The sequence below is a fragment of the Nanorana parkeri genome, unplaced genomic scaffold, assembly GCF_000935625.1.
Source record: "Nanorana parkeri isolate BGI_ZX_2015 unplaced genomic scaffold, ASM93562v1 scaffold464, whole genome shotgun sequence".
Taxonomy (NCBI): domain Eukaryota; kingdom Metazoa; phylum Chordata; class Amphibia; order Anura; family Dicroglossidae; genus Nanorana; species Nanorana parkeri.
The window spans coordinates 552,511-567,395 of record NW_017306732.1 but is presented as its reverse complement, the minus strand read 5'-3'; the positions used below and the strand labels follow the sequence as shown (position 1 = coordinate 567,395).

The following is a 14,885-nucleotide window of genomic DNA, read 5'->3' as shown; positions in this document are numbered from 1 at the left end:
ACATTCATTTTAATTGAATACTCAATCTATGGATATCAAAGTACATAGAAACCATTGCAACCTGTTGACCTGTAAGTTCCTTTCATAAACTGCTTAATGTGAATAACAGCTCAAACTGATACTGAGTAGTCATTCTATGTGATACTTATATGTAGATAAGTCAAGCTATAATAAATCGCATTGTTTAGCCATATATTCAGAAAAAAATCACTCCTACTGTCATGGTAAACAACCTGCTTCCCTATTTATAATGGTCTGGCCCTCTAGCAACTTCAGCGCAAAATTATAGCTAATTTGCCTACAAACGTCAGGTGGTCATAATAATCTGGCTACTCAGTGTAATTATGTAATGAGAACGATACTAAAATTGTTATAGCTGATTCCTTCGCCTGCATATGTTACTTTAGTTGACACTAAACTCAGGAGTTAAATCTTAAAAATGCATTCAAGTACCTTAACTATTAACAAAAATGTACCTTATTTTGTGTATCATTTTTTAGATCTTCAGATCATCCCTGAATTTGTGCTGACACTGTCTTTCCTTCTGGAAGGTCCCTGTATGTGTTGTAAAGTAGCCACCACTCCAAGCTCACTCCCTCCTGTGATGGACTACAATCTCATGTTTAGTTTACTAATTTGAATTGAAGTTATAGTCTATCACTGGAGTGAGCTTGGAGCAGTGGCTACTTGACATCATACATAGGGACCATGGGCAACAAAAGTAGCCACCCTCCAGAAGGTAGGACAGTGTCAGCACAAATTCAGAGATGATTTGAGGTTCTACAGCTGAATGCTGCATGAATAAGATACATTTTCTTTAATAGGGTACTTGAATGCATTTTAAAGATTTAACTTCTGAGTTTAGTGTAAATTTTATTGGCTGCTCACCAACGGGCTTATTGTATGTACCTCTACTCAATAAACATATCAAACTAGCCATAAAGGAACATGTAGCCTACGTCCAGGTTATTGTCTCTGTACTCTGTTTGCCCAATCAGGAAATTAAGCCTATTGTGGCACAATGAGTCATTGCACTGGCGTAGCGCTTGGCCGGCTGTTACTTTCTCTCTTCCCCGCTGGGACACAGCACAGAGCAGTGCCCAGCGGGGAGGAAAGAAACCAGAGTTATGGGTGCCCGGGGCAGAAAAACATTTTTGCCCCCCATTATATAAGCATCCAGTGGAACTGTACCCCGCACCCCCCATATGTTTACTATAACTACACTTATGAATGAACAGGAGGAGATGTAGATCACTCCCATTCATTTATAATTGAGGATATAGTCAACATACTATATCCTCAATTATCTACAAACACTGAGTGTGTGTACCCTCTCTCCTCTCTGATACACACAGGAGGCTGAGCCAGCAGAACAGGGAGTAGAGCTCAGCCTCCTGTGACAGCGTGGGCAGTCTCCACCCCCACACCGCTCTGCCGGACTGTGATAGGTGGCTGAGCGGTGTGGGAAGAGAGACACCGGCCGCGTACAGCGCTCTTGTCCCGCAGCGCTTGGCCGGCTGTCACAATCATGGTTGCGCCGACAAAACGCAGGGCAAATGGCACTTTCCACATTTAGCCGAAAGTGCCATTTTCGGCCAGAGCCCCCCTTCAGCTTTGACTAAAGACATGACCTCATCCATGAGACATTATTAATAACCTTCAATGCAGGTATTGTTGCAGCATACTTTTAAATATAAAAATGCTAAGCAAACATAAATTGATATTACATATGCTTTCTAGCAATTTTTTATCCCGACTTATCTTTTAAAGTGTATAAACTGATATCTCTTTGGTACATAAGTACGAGTATTCACTGGCACTGCAAGTTGTCTGCTTTTCCTAGACAAAGACTGGTTTATACACTTCTGTTAGCATTACATGTTCACTTATTACTTAAAACATTTTGGTAGTATTAGTGTTCTGTATGTCTGCTTAAAATCCATATCTTAGCAACGTTTTACCTTTGACCCCATTGGTCCACTCTCTCCTGGAACTCCAGCATCACCTGTGGGACCTTGCTCTCCTCCTTGACCACGAACTCCAACTTCTCCTGGAGGTCCTCTTCTACCAGCAAATCCCTCAGGACCTACTGGGCCATTATCTCCAGCCTAAATACATTGATCCACTGGTTAATAAACAACTCTATACCACTCAACTGCAGAATATAGTCATTTGAATCATACTCACTTTGCCTTTAGGTCCCTTTGTTCCCTTTTCACCCTTTAAAAAATGTAATGGTAGCACTTAATTGAAAAACAGTTTCACAAAGATTGAGTAAAATACTCTTTAAATAATCCTCACGTATATTATTATTGTAAAACTATGAACAGTCTGGTGAGAATGTGTTTTTTTTATTGCAATACATAATTAGATCTAGTTTACTAATTGACATAGTTTCGTATAGTGACACTAAACCCAAGCGTTATATCTTAAAAATGTATTCATGTACCTTATCTAGTAACAAAAATATATTATTGTTCCGTATCACTCAGCTATAGATCCTCAAATCATCTCTGAATTGGTGCCGACACTGTCCTTCCTTCTGGAGGGTGGCTACTTTTGGTCCCTGTGAGTGTTGTAAAGTAGCCACAACTCCAAGTTCACTCCTGTGATGGACAACAATCTCATGTTTAGTTTACTAATTTGTAGTAAGATTTTAGTCCATCACTGGAGCGAGCTTATCACAGGGAGCATGAGGAACAAAAGTAGCCACCCTCTAGAAGGAATGACAGTGTTAGCACCTATTCAGAGATGATTTCGAGGATCTACAGCTGGGTGATATACAAATAAGATACATTTTTGTTAATAATTAAGGTACTTGAATGTATTTTTAAGATTTAACTCCTGAGTTTAGTTTCACTTTAATATACATACTTAACATTGCTGAGAACTCTAGGACTTTCTAAAGGTGCTTTTCTGAAAAAGAGGGAAGAAATTACCTTCTGTCCTTCTGAACCTTTGATTCCTTGAACCCCAGTGCTGCCCTGTAAACAGAACAAGACAAAATAACAGGTAAAACAAATGTGTGTAGAAACCACATTTTAGAATGTAGCAGAGATTTTTACTTGTATGTACTGGAATATTAGAACATACAAGTGCCATAAGAAATATACAGAAGAGTGGGTCATCAAATATATCAGCACACTCTTCACTCAAAGCTTCTACAAAATCCAACAAAATGTATAACTGTCTCTGGAACCCTGCAGTGACCACCATTAGGGCCTGTTCACATGAGATCAGGTCCTGATCAGGTCCTGATCAGGTGCTGATCAGCAGACGTGGAGCTGCTGATGCAGTAAGTTTTTGATGCGTTTTGGATGCGTTTTTGATGCGTTTTCGGTCCGGATGCTGACAGTTCTTTTTTTTTTTTTTAGCCAAGGGGCTGTCAGTATGCAGATTCAGCCTCTGAGGTCTCTGAGGTCACTTTTTCCCTTAGCTTCTTCCTTAGCTGCATTGCGTTGCGTTTCCGTTCCGTTTTCGTTGCGTTTTCGTTGCGTTTCGTGCGCGTTCGTGCGTTTCCGGACCGTTTCCGGACCGGACAAAATGTGACATGCAATATTTTTTCTGTCGTAAGCTGAACGGACTGCGCACGTGAGAACTGTAGCCCATAAAACACATAGGGATACATTGGGATGCATTTTGAGTGCAGCAGCGTACAGAGCCGGTCAGCACACAAAACGGACATCGTGTGAACAGGCCCTTAGAAACAAGGTAATAATTAGGGATGTCCCAATACCATTTTTCAAGACCAAGTACAAGTACTTTTCCTCAGGTGCTCGCCGATACCAATTACGGATACTTTTTCTTAAAGGGACGTGTGACATTTTTTCTAAAACAATACAGACTAATGATTTTTGGGCAGTTTCATTATAATTATGAAGAACTGTAACTCAATCCATAAATATACTTGTCCTGATACAAAAAATAATTTTAACCAAACCTGTGCTAAGAAGTGCTTCTCATTGGTCAGCGCAGTCACCTGACTGCACTGACCAACGAGTACTTGCAATTTGCGAGTGAAATTCAAAATCCATAGCGCAGGGTTCAGTGACAACCACATCCTCCTCTCTTCTCTTCCCTAGTAGGGTCACGGAAAAGATAAAAACCTAAAAGAAATGTTAACTCTTTCAAATTCTATCACAGACTACAAAAAAAAAACAATTTGATTGGAGATGGGCTCTTTTGAACATCAACATTGCTTTAAAAAAAGCTTTGTATAAACCCAGAAGTTGTATGTTGGGTATGTTAATTAAAGTACCTTTGCTCCTGGACCACCAGTAAGTCCTACATGTCCCTGTGAATGAAAAAAAGCTTATGAATGTTTGAATTTTTTAAGTAAATGATGATATATTGTCATCATTTTCAGACGTGAATCCATGAATTAGTCATTACAGTAAAACAAATAAATTTAATATAAATATTAAAAAAATATCAGGATGTTCTAGAGTCTTGCAAAACATGCATTGTAATACCAGGCAACCGTAGGGAGCATAACTACTTGTTAAATGGGTATATATTCTGCTGTCCCTTCTGATGCCTAGTAGGACTTAGAACTAAGAAGTAGGTGTCAGTTCATAGATGACAGCCAATAGTATCTAATCCACCAAGAAAAAGGAAGAAATAAGGGTTAAGTCATGCTCTCAAAATGCATGAGGTACAAAGATTTAGGGTTTTAGCCTAATAAGTTAGACTAATGTGGCCCCTTGGAGGGTTACCGTTGACTGTAAAAATGTACTTTATGATGGGTTTATTATGGAAAGACACTGGAATGTACCACTGATATGTCTGCAACAATTGACATGCAGCATGCAGCTGTGACTGGCAGATGTGACTAAAATACATGTGTGGTTTAAGTGGATATGGTTACATATTGCTTCAGATTCTAAGCCTACATAATTCACTGTACTGAGTCCACAAGAGCTTTGGGTTCAGGTTGAGGTTGTGTTCAAAGTGAACTCAACTAGTTTGTGGTTTGCGGACCCTGTAAACGAATGCGTCCATTGGAGAAGAGTGTGAGTTGATTAGGGAAAGATAGCTGTATTGTTTGGTGTTGTATACAGTGCTATACACAATATATAGATATAGCAGAGATATTTGCTGCTATACAGTGCTATACACAGTGCTGCATTGTACTATGTTTTAGAGGTAGAGATAGTTGTATTGTGCTACATTTTCCAGGTTCAATAAAAACAACAGTACCTTTTAGGACTTCTTTAGATTCTGTGTAGCTGTTACATCAAGTTAGCCAATCCCTAGTATTCACAATGTCAAGCAGGCCTAAAGGGAAATGCAGAGGTTCTGCACATGCAACTGGTTGGTGGTGAGCAGGTACTGCACTGGCAAATGAAAACATTTGCCACTTAGAAAAAAAGTCTGCTGAGGATCCTCTTGGACACATCTCCAGATAGTGTCAGGATCCCTTCTCGCGGCCTGTAGCCCTCAGATGGCTAAAAGGGGGAGCATAAGTGGTGGTTGCTGCCTCCGCAAGGTGTTTACGGTCACCTTTCAAACACAGTGTTCAGGGTTGCCTGCAGGCAGCAGACTACTTGGGGTCCAGGGCCGATGTGTTCACTGTTCAAAGTGAGGGTCCAATGGACTATTGGGTGTCCAGGCTTGACCACTCACCAGAGCTTGCACTGTACACCCTGGAGCCTCTGGATTATCCTGTGTCCAGTGTGGACCTTCAGCACAGCAGGCAGTTTTGTGACAGAAGGACAAATTCACCTGTCCCATGACACTGTGGAACATCTCACTTACATAAAAATGAACCAGTACTGGATCAGCTATGATTAAAAACACCTGCCACTGATGCTACCAACTACATTTTTTCTTGCACTCTGGCCCCTCAAAAAATTGTATCTTACAACATTACCAGCTCCTGCCACTGCTACTGACCTGCCACCATTACCAGCTTCTGCTACTTCTGCTGGCCTGCCACTATTACCAGCTTCTGCTACTTCTGCTGGCCTGCCACCATTACCAGCTCCTGCAACCTCTGTGGGCCTGCCACCATTGCCAGTATCAGGGGCCTAACCTACCCTTTTCCAGTGCTCTGACATTTTAAATGTGCCACACCCATAATGTTACTGCAGCTGTTCCACAGCTGCAAAATCTTGCTGCAGAGGAATTCGTTCTCCTAGTTTGTGTTCTCCTAGTTTGTGGCCTATGTGAGTGCTTTGGTACTCAAAAATATGTTATTTCTCTGAAATAATACACTCTAATAGTTATTTCAAGATAAAAACTTCCTCTCCTCTTCCGTTTACATTGTGGCCTAATCAAGCATCTTACATAGTCTCCTGCAGCTGTCCTTTTTGTTTATTGTCTCTTAAATAATACACTCTAATTTTTATTTCATTATAAATCCTGCCTCATCGCTCCATTTTACTCTGTACTCATACTATTAGATTAGGTACTCATAGGACTAGGCCTTTTTGCTGCATGTGATACAGTGAACCACCTGCCCTTCCTCCAAAAACTTTACTCCCTTGGCCTCCAAGACACTGCTCTTTCCTGGTTCCTCTCCTACCCATCTAAGAAATCCTTCAGTGTCACATAAAATTCTATCTCCTCCAGTCATCCTTCCCTTTGCGTGCTGTGTCTAAAGCTGCTTACACAGTGTGCATAGACTGTAAAATATATCTAGAATCTGTGACATATTACAGTCTAATTTGTATTTATTGATTAAAACTTGTCTCACCTCTGCCTCTCAAATTTCAGCCTAATTAAGCTGCTTACATACTGTGCTTCAACTGTACAATATTTGTGGCTTTTTTCTGTGAAATATTACACTCCTGTTTTTATTTCTTTATTAAAACCTACCTCCTAAATTGTGGCCCAGTAAAGCAGCGTGTGTAGTGAGTCTGTACAATATTCCTGGCTAGTGTATCTAAAATATTACTGTTTGGTTTTTATTTCATTATTAAACCTGTCTGGTCTCTCTCTCTTGAAATAGCAGTAATATTGAGCTGTTTGCATAGCATGCTTCCAGTCTGTACAATATTTTTGTCTATTATCTCTGAAATAATAAACTTTCTTTTTTTTTTTGCATGACAAAAACTGCCTCTTACATTACAGCCTAATCCAGCTGCTTACATGCTCCCAACCACTCTACTATAATGTTGTCTATTGTATCTGAAATAACACACTCTAAATTTTAGAGTGTGGCGTTGTGGGTTTGTTATTTTAAAGTTTATGTGCACCCAGTTTTGTAGTTTTTTTTACATTTTAAAACAACACTGTGTGGTTCTACCTAAAAAAGAGGATCACAAACTATGCTTTGAATAAACTTTCCTATACCTTTTAGATATGTTGTGGCTTCTACTTCCAACATTCAATTCAAGCTTATTACCGGAGCGAAAACTCTCTAAACATTTTTAAGTACATTTTTTTTTTACCTTGAAATGAATCAGATTGGGGTGCTGCTGCTGTATTTAATATAAGCAATTAAGTAAATTTAAAAAAAAAGGGTTTACATATCCACCAAAATACTGTATGTGATGCCAGAATACAGTGTCACTGACGTTGTCTGTGAGAATCGTACTGTTCTCTAATAAAGCTTACTAGCATCTTCCAAGTATGTAATAGAAAGGGATTTTGTTTTCCCCATGTCGCCCATGAAGTTGCATAAAAAGAAGGACCTTCTCCATGCTGTACAGTATCTTTTTAAAATGTTTTTTCTTCTTTGCATTGGAATATGTCCTTCATGTCAGTGCCCAGCTCCCAAGGTCTTTCTTTGACAATATTATTCTTATTAGCCTTGAAAATAGCCATAATTGATTTTTAAATATCACCCCCCACCATAGACTTCAAATCAAACCTAGACACGTTTGTGCAACCCTATCCACAAAACATACACGTATAAGAATAATTACTCTTAAGAGACACTGGGGGCTTATATCTCTGGCTTGATACTGGCTCTGGCTTAATACTGGCTCTGGCTCTGGGGCTTAATACGTCTATACCATGAACTGAGGAGTTACCACCACTTATAATTATATTTAAACCTACTATAGAAAATTACATTTAGAATTAATTTTATTACTGGCTTGGGACAATAAAGGCAGGCCATATATAGGAAAGTTTTATTTAAGAAAAAAAAAATGAAAAAAACAAACACTGCTTTTCCTGTACATAACCTGAAGACCAAGCTCGTAGTACTGGAACCATTACTATAGATGAGGGTGAATCTCACCCTCAGAGTAAGGTGTGCCAGAGATATAGTCAAATACATACTACTTTATTTGCATTATATAAAAGAACAGTAAACAATGTTAACAAATATACAAATACATTTACATTATACTCACATGATAGCTGGAACTATATTGTAATTTCTAGGTCTCTAGTGTTCAAATTCTTCTCGAGCTCATATAACTAAAGCTAGTGCAACTAATCTTTTGTTATATCTGATAATCATATGTTATACGGTATATTTTGTCTGGGTTTAAGTTTTTAAATATCTAAATGGCATGGCACTGTCAATAACTATAAACATGACTATTGGCAATGATTAATAAGATCTACAAGAGCTACTAACAGTATATAACCAGCATTGTATTGTTCATCTTTAATTTATTATGTTCATTACTAAATTATTAAAATTATAAAGATTTGTATTTCATTTTAATGAGTTAAATATTAAATGTTTTATTTGATTTTTTTATATTTAGCACTTTCAGACAATGTTTCATATAAATGATTAAAAAATATAGCAAATGTTAGTTTATAAACTTGTAGATTAGAAAAATGTAATATAAAATCGACAAATTGTTTACATTTCCCTGTAAAAAAAAAAGTAATCAAAATAATAAACTCACAGCGGCTCCAGGTGGACCCATAAATCCAGGCCGGCCAGGCACACCAGCTTCTCCTTTTAATCCTGGTAGCCCCTATTTATATAGAACAAATCTCAGCACTCAAATACAATTCTCTAATGAATAGACAATGCTGGAATCTTATAATGACATTGAATATATATCTCCTTTGTGGTTCCTCTGCTGTTAGCCTCAATTCTGGTCCAGGACTATGGCAAATAGGAAAAGAAGCTGCTGTATAATGTTCACACAACCCAATTAATAGCACACTACACAGTTGCCATTGTTTTCCCTCACTGACCTAATATAGGGATCAGCATATCGGATAAAGCTATATGTTACTAGCTGAATCTAAGTAATAGGGTGGAACAGTACAAGGCAGGAAAGCTATATCACTTGACAAAGGGTATTTATCACAATAAACATTGGGGAGTTTTATCACTGGGTGGAGGAAGGAAGGACAGAAAGGCAACTAGGATGCTTATTTACTGTCTTATCTAGATTTGCCTATTTTTTAGTTAACCAACATTTTTAATTACTTTTCTATATTTTCAACTTAGTTTTGCAGTAATACCTTTCTTTGAACCCTTGAGTTATTTTTCTGGAGGATAAAAAGGCCATGTGCATTTGATGGTGATTATTAGACACAACAGGAGAGAATGAAAAGCTTGCAGTATAACACACATTCTAAATAGTGTAGTTTCTAGATTTGGACTTTTTATATTTTAAGTGCTGGATAATTACAAATAATAGAGAGGCCTCTATGCTTATTAGTATAAGTTTAAGTGGAAATATATCAGATATAAAACATTAAGTAGGGCAATTGAAAGATATGCAAACATGAAAAAAAACACTAAGTACAACAGTGTATTGCTGTCCGGTCCATTTTCTCCACACATTTCTGACCTTGTGTGCTGATACAGGCACCATCTTTGTGCTTTGTAACTTAGGGGGTTATTCACTAAAGAACCGAAGCATTTATGTGAACATTTGGCTAATCCTTTGGCTGACTATGGCTGCAGAAACTCTTTGGCCCAGCTGAATGGAAGGGCTGCTGTTTACGCTATTGTCAACAGTACATACAGCAGCCAAAGCCAGCTGAAGTAAACAGCTGAGCCGCATGATTATGCTACAGCTCGGCAAAGCCAAACACACAGCCAGAGCAGGAACAATGGTCCGCCAAAGCAGACCACATCCCTGCTAGTTTGTTAAACATTACAATAATAAAATAAAACAGTGTGGGGTTCCCCTCCCCAATTCATACCAGACCCCTTAGGTCTGGTATAAATGTTAGGGGGACCCCGAGGTCAAAAAACTAAAAAGTGGGCTTCCCCTACAAATGCATATTAGACCCTTCAGGTCTGGTAGGTATTTTAAGGGGGACCCTAACGTCCAAAAAATGAAAAAAAAGTGGGGTATACTCTTAAATTCCATACCAGACCCCTAATCGGAGCAGTGGCCTAGCAGAGCAGGAAAGGGGAGGGAGGAATGAGCGCACCCCCTCCCTGTACCATACCAGGCCACATGCCCTTGACATTGGGAGGGTTCTTTTCTGGGTAGACCCCCTAAAAAAGCACCTTGTCCCCATGCTGATGAGGACAAAGGCCTCTCCCCCACAACCCTGGCCAGGTGATTATGGGAGTCTGTGGGACGGGGAGCTCATCTGCATCTGGCTGCCCCCTTTCATAAATGGTCAGGTATGATTTTGGAAGGAAACCCCACTCTGTTTTTTTGTTTTGTTGAGATTGACATATTTCATTGACAGAACTGAATACTGAGCTGAATGTTCGGCAATTCACTCTCTGCTGTTCGGCCTCTTGGAGAATAGGGGTAAACAGCAGGGGATGAATTGCCAAACGTCCACTTGTGACGATCCAGATGTTGCATCAGCTAAGACGAACTGGCTTTTTCCTTCGGTTCAGCCGAACGTACTGAGGCTGTTGAGCCGAGCTGAAGGGAGGTGAAGCGAGCCGCATGCAGTCGATGTGCGGCTCAAAATAGCCATACCTGGCTGCAGTGAATATCCAAAGAGGCTTCGGCTCTCTTTACTTCGGCTCGGTTGTTCATTTGGCTGCCTTCGGCAGCTTAGTGAATAGCCCCCTTACTCTTTCCCAGACACTTACCCAGCTTACCCACTTACCAAGTCCATGATGATATATTTGCACACAATTTAAGGGAAACCATTCAGTCCAAAACAGATTATGAGAATAATGTTTGAAAGCTGGTGAAGTGTAATACTTTTTCCCAGTTTTTTTTGCTAAAATTAGGTACCTCGGCTTATATTCGGGACGGCTTATACTCGAGTATATACGGTATATTATCTCAGAATACAGAACTCCAAGTTGCAGCATCTCTAAGATCACATGAATGACAGCAGAGAGAACAAATACATACAACAGAGGTTTCTTTACTGAGAAATGTAAGAAGGTATAATTGTTCAATATATGAAAACATACTTTTCAGACTACAGCTCTGCTTTAAAGAGGAACTAAACCCATCAATTGAACTGTTTCACAAGAATACTTCATTTAAGGCGTGCCTTTGGTGATAACTGCAACAGTTGCCAGTGTGCATATGTCAGCTCTCGACCAAACCTTTAAGCCCTCAAATGGCTGTTGTCATAGCTAATTACATGTGCATCCCCATAGAGTCCTTCAAATCTAAATAGAGGCCAAGATGGCACTGTCTTTGGCTGTACAAGCATAGGAGGATTTGGAGGATTTATTGCCCCTTTAAATAGAGAGAAAATAGAAGCAATGTTAATACATTATTTCACATTTAACTTACAGGTCTTCCTTGGGGACCCTCAGGGCCTCGCAGTCCCACAAATCCCTTTTCTCCCTTAAAAATAAAAATATATAATGTGTATTGTATCTGTGTATATGTTTAATATTAAAGATAACTAAACATTAAACTGTGACATGAAGTCACATTTTATATAAAAAGCAAGATGGACAATCAAAATTACTGAAAATATTTCACTATAGCTATTCTTCAACAACCTTATACTTTTAATATACATCAAAATGGTTTATTTTGACTATAATTACATAAATCAGTGTTGGCCCATTTTTACAGTCTTTGCACATTCTTTAGTGCATAACAAATATGCATGCCCTATAGATGTTGTAGATAACGCAATAGTAAAAGGAAAATATAGTACCCTTAGCAGCCCTTTATATTACAACAGCAGAATCACACATTTTGCTGAAAATCTGACAGGGTCCACACATTAAAAAAAAATCAATTCTTAAGATCTGCAACCTTTCACAATTTTTGAAGAGCTCTAGGTTAAAAAAAGATTCTTGTAATTAATATTCCCTTAAAAGTGGTCTATTAATAATAATGTGCAATCAGCAAAAAACAGTAATTTATAGCAAACAATCATAAATTGACTTTTACAGCCTATGGGTTAGCTCATTGCAGCTGACCTAATTCTAATTAGCTGCTATTAATTTCTGTACATCACTGGTCTTTGTTCTTTGATATGTAGTAACTACTGACAAAAAAACTAAGGAAATAGATGTATTTTTTTGGCCTGTTGATTTAGGCCTTATCTTTTTGTTGATGTTGGTAATTCTAGTGGATTAGATGTTTCAATTCCTGTATACAATTTAAAAAAAACAGTTTTCTAATTAGTTCTATAATCTGCAATCTGAAAGCTTTGGCTCCAGGAGTTTTAATACATTCTGATTCATTGCTACCCATACGCATCTGCAGGCCACAAAGCTGTTACAGTTTTAATTCTAAAATATTATTTTTAGTCCTAGAAAATAATTTTTACCTTAATCCCCAAAACTCCACTGCGTCCTTCTCCACCCTGAGGACCTTGATATGCCTAGGGCAAAGTGAACAAAACATTTAAAAAATGTTATGTATCAAATAATAAAAATTATTCAATTACCCATTACCATTATTCATACACATTATAATTGTAAGGCAGAGAAGATATAGAGAAAAGATAACACAAAACTTTAAATGGTGCTGGATGTGGAAAAGCATCCATCACCTGTGTTATTTATGTGGTATTCTTTCCATAGTCAGAGGGCTCCTATTAAGAGTCATTCTTAAAGGGGCAATTTTCTGTGGGCACAATTATAAAATAGATAATTGATCATTTTATTTTAAGATCTGTAGCCTATTATTCCATTTAGTGAAGAAAAAAAGAAATGAGTTGCACAAGGTAAAAAATGGTTTTGTGAACATAAGGTTCACATGTGTTTGGCACTATTCATTACATTTTTCCCTAATTTTTAATGTGAGTAGGTTTTCAGTCATGAAGCAACGTGTATTTCTCATGTCAAACCAAAAAGGTAAGCAAATCTGACAACTGTCTAACATGACATCTAAAACAGCCAAGTGATCTAATCTAATCTACAGCCAATAATGCCTTACTTCAATTCCATCATCACCATCACGTCCCATCAAACCTGGATCACCAATGATTCCCTGAAAAATACGACTGGAAATTAGAAAATGAAATTAAAAGAACAAACTTATGTCTGTCAGTTTATAGACAACTAATATTGTGTTGTCTGTGCATCAAGATCATTTGTTTCTGAGTACCAACGTAAGAATTTACTCTATGCCACCATAGATTATACTATACCTGCGGTCCCTGTGTACCTCTTCGACCTTTTGGGCCTAATATACCCTACAAAAAATGAATATGGTCAATTATTTATTTTAGATGATTATTGATAAACAGATAGCGTTAGATGGATAATAAATAGATAGATAGATAGATAGATAGATAGATAGATAGATAGATAGATAGTCACACTTACAGGCTCCCCTTTGCTCCCAACAAATCCAAGTTCTCCTGGGTCACCAATAAGTCCCTGAAAAAAAAAAGAGTTTGTTTGTTATTGTGACACGAATTAGTGTATATTTCAGTCTAGTAATTTTGGATTTATTAACAGTAATTGATTCAACAATACCTTTGTTCCTTGTCTGCCAGGACGACCCTCAATCCCAGGAAACCCATCATCGCCCTACAAATGTGTAGCGTTATATTTAGTTTGATAATTTATTACAACTTTATCTCATTTTCTATTTTTCAAAATATTTATTTAGACAGCCTTTTTAGATGATAAATAAAGATTTCCTGCCACTTTACACAGTGTTATTTTAAAACATTTAAAATAAACGTGAATCAATATTATGTTTCTTCTTATAGCAAAACATCATCACATAACAACAAAAATTTAAAAAATATATTTAACACACATTTCATATACAGGTCATATTTTTAGTGTCTATTGAATATCTGGGAGACCTTTGAAATGAAATAAAAAAAACACATCACACACATTTTATACCCAAATTAATTTGTTCTATAGTATCTGATGCTATCTACAAAGATTGAACAGTTTATTTCCAAAGCCATGGAAACTACTCAAAACAACTCGTAACAGCAGATGTATGAGATGCTAGTTGCCATGTATGGGACAAGCAAAAAATATTATTTATAGAAACGCATAAATACTGTGGGGGGGGGGGGGGAATGTATCAAAACTGGAGCAGCTGTACATGGTAACCAATAAGCTCCTCTCTTCAGTTAAGATTTGAAAATGACAGAGAGAAGCTGATTGGTTCTGCACAACTGCTCCAGATTTTGTCTGCTCCAGTTTTAATAAATTCCCTTCTGTATGTCTAAAACGTCAGGTTTTTAATGCTGCGGTTCTAATAATGAGACGTACCTTAACTCCCGTGAATCCTGGAATTCCTTCATACCCTTTTTCTCCCTCTTCTCCCTAAAAAAATAGAATAACTATTTCTTTGACAGCACTGGATATAGACTGTAATTATAAAAACATTATTTGTATTGTGAATTATTTATTGGCAAATATGGGGAACTGTATTGGAGATACATATAAATTAGGTTTAACTGAAACGTAAACTAAATACAAAAATCAGTATTACCAGTAACCTTATTGTCATCACCTTTCCTCTAGTAGTGAAGGTCATTGTAAGCCAAGACATGATTAGTAGAAAGAATACAACGTATTTAGCCCCTAAAACCCCAAAGTAGCTGCACACTTTGTACACCGTGAACTGCAATCAATGGAA

At 37.8% G+C, this 14,885-nt stretch overlaps 1 protein-coding gene across 1 annotated transcript in view; it reads right to left on the bottom strand.

Annotated features, from left to right (window-relative positions):
* The window catches only part of LOC108790313 (collagen alpha-1(IX) chain-like), a 51,709-nt gene that overhangs the window by 3,701 nt on the left and 33,123 nt on the right, over positions 1–14,885 (bottom strand). The window contains exons 12-23 of the mRNA XM_018560542.1: positions 14,516–14,569; positions 13,754–13,807; positions 13,601–13,654; positions 13,423–13,467; positions 13,209–13,262; positions 12,598–12,651; positions 11,601–11,654; positions 8,817–8,888; positions 4,259–4,294; positions 2,940–2,984; positions 2,188–2,220; positions 1,962–2,108 (exon numbers count right to left, since the gene is read on the bottom strand). Of these exons, the coding sequence (XP_018416044.1) occupies positions 1,962–2,108; positions 2,188–2,220; positions 2,940–2,984; positions 4,259–4,294; positions 8,817–8,888; positions 11,601–11,654; positions 12,598–12,651; positions 13,209–13,262; positions 13,423–13,467; positions 13,601–13,654; positions 13,754–13,807; positions 14,516–14,569 (702 nt within the window). The remainder of the gene's footprint in view (positions 1–1,961; positions 2,109–2,187; positions 2,221–2,939; positions 2,985–4,258; positions 4,295–8,816; positions 8,889–11,600; positions 11,655–12,597; positions 12,652–13,208; positions 13,263–13,422; positions 13,468–13,600; positions 13,655–13,753; positions 13,808–14,515; positions 14,570–14,885) is intronic.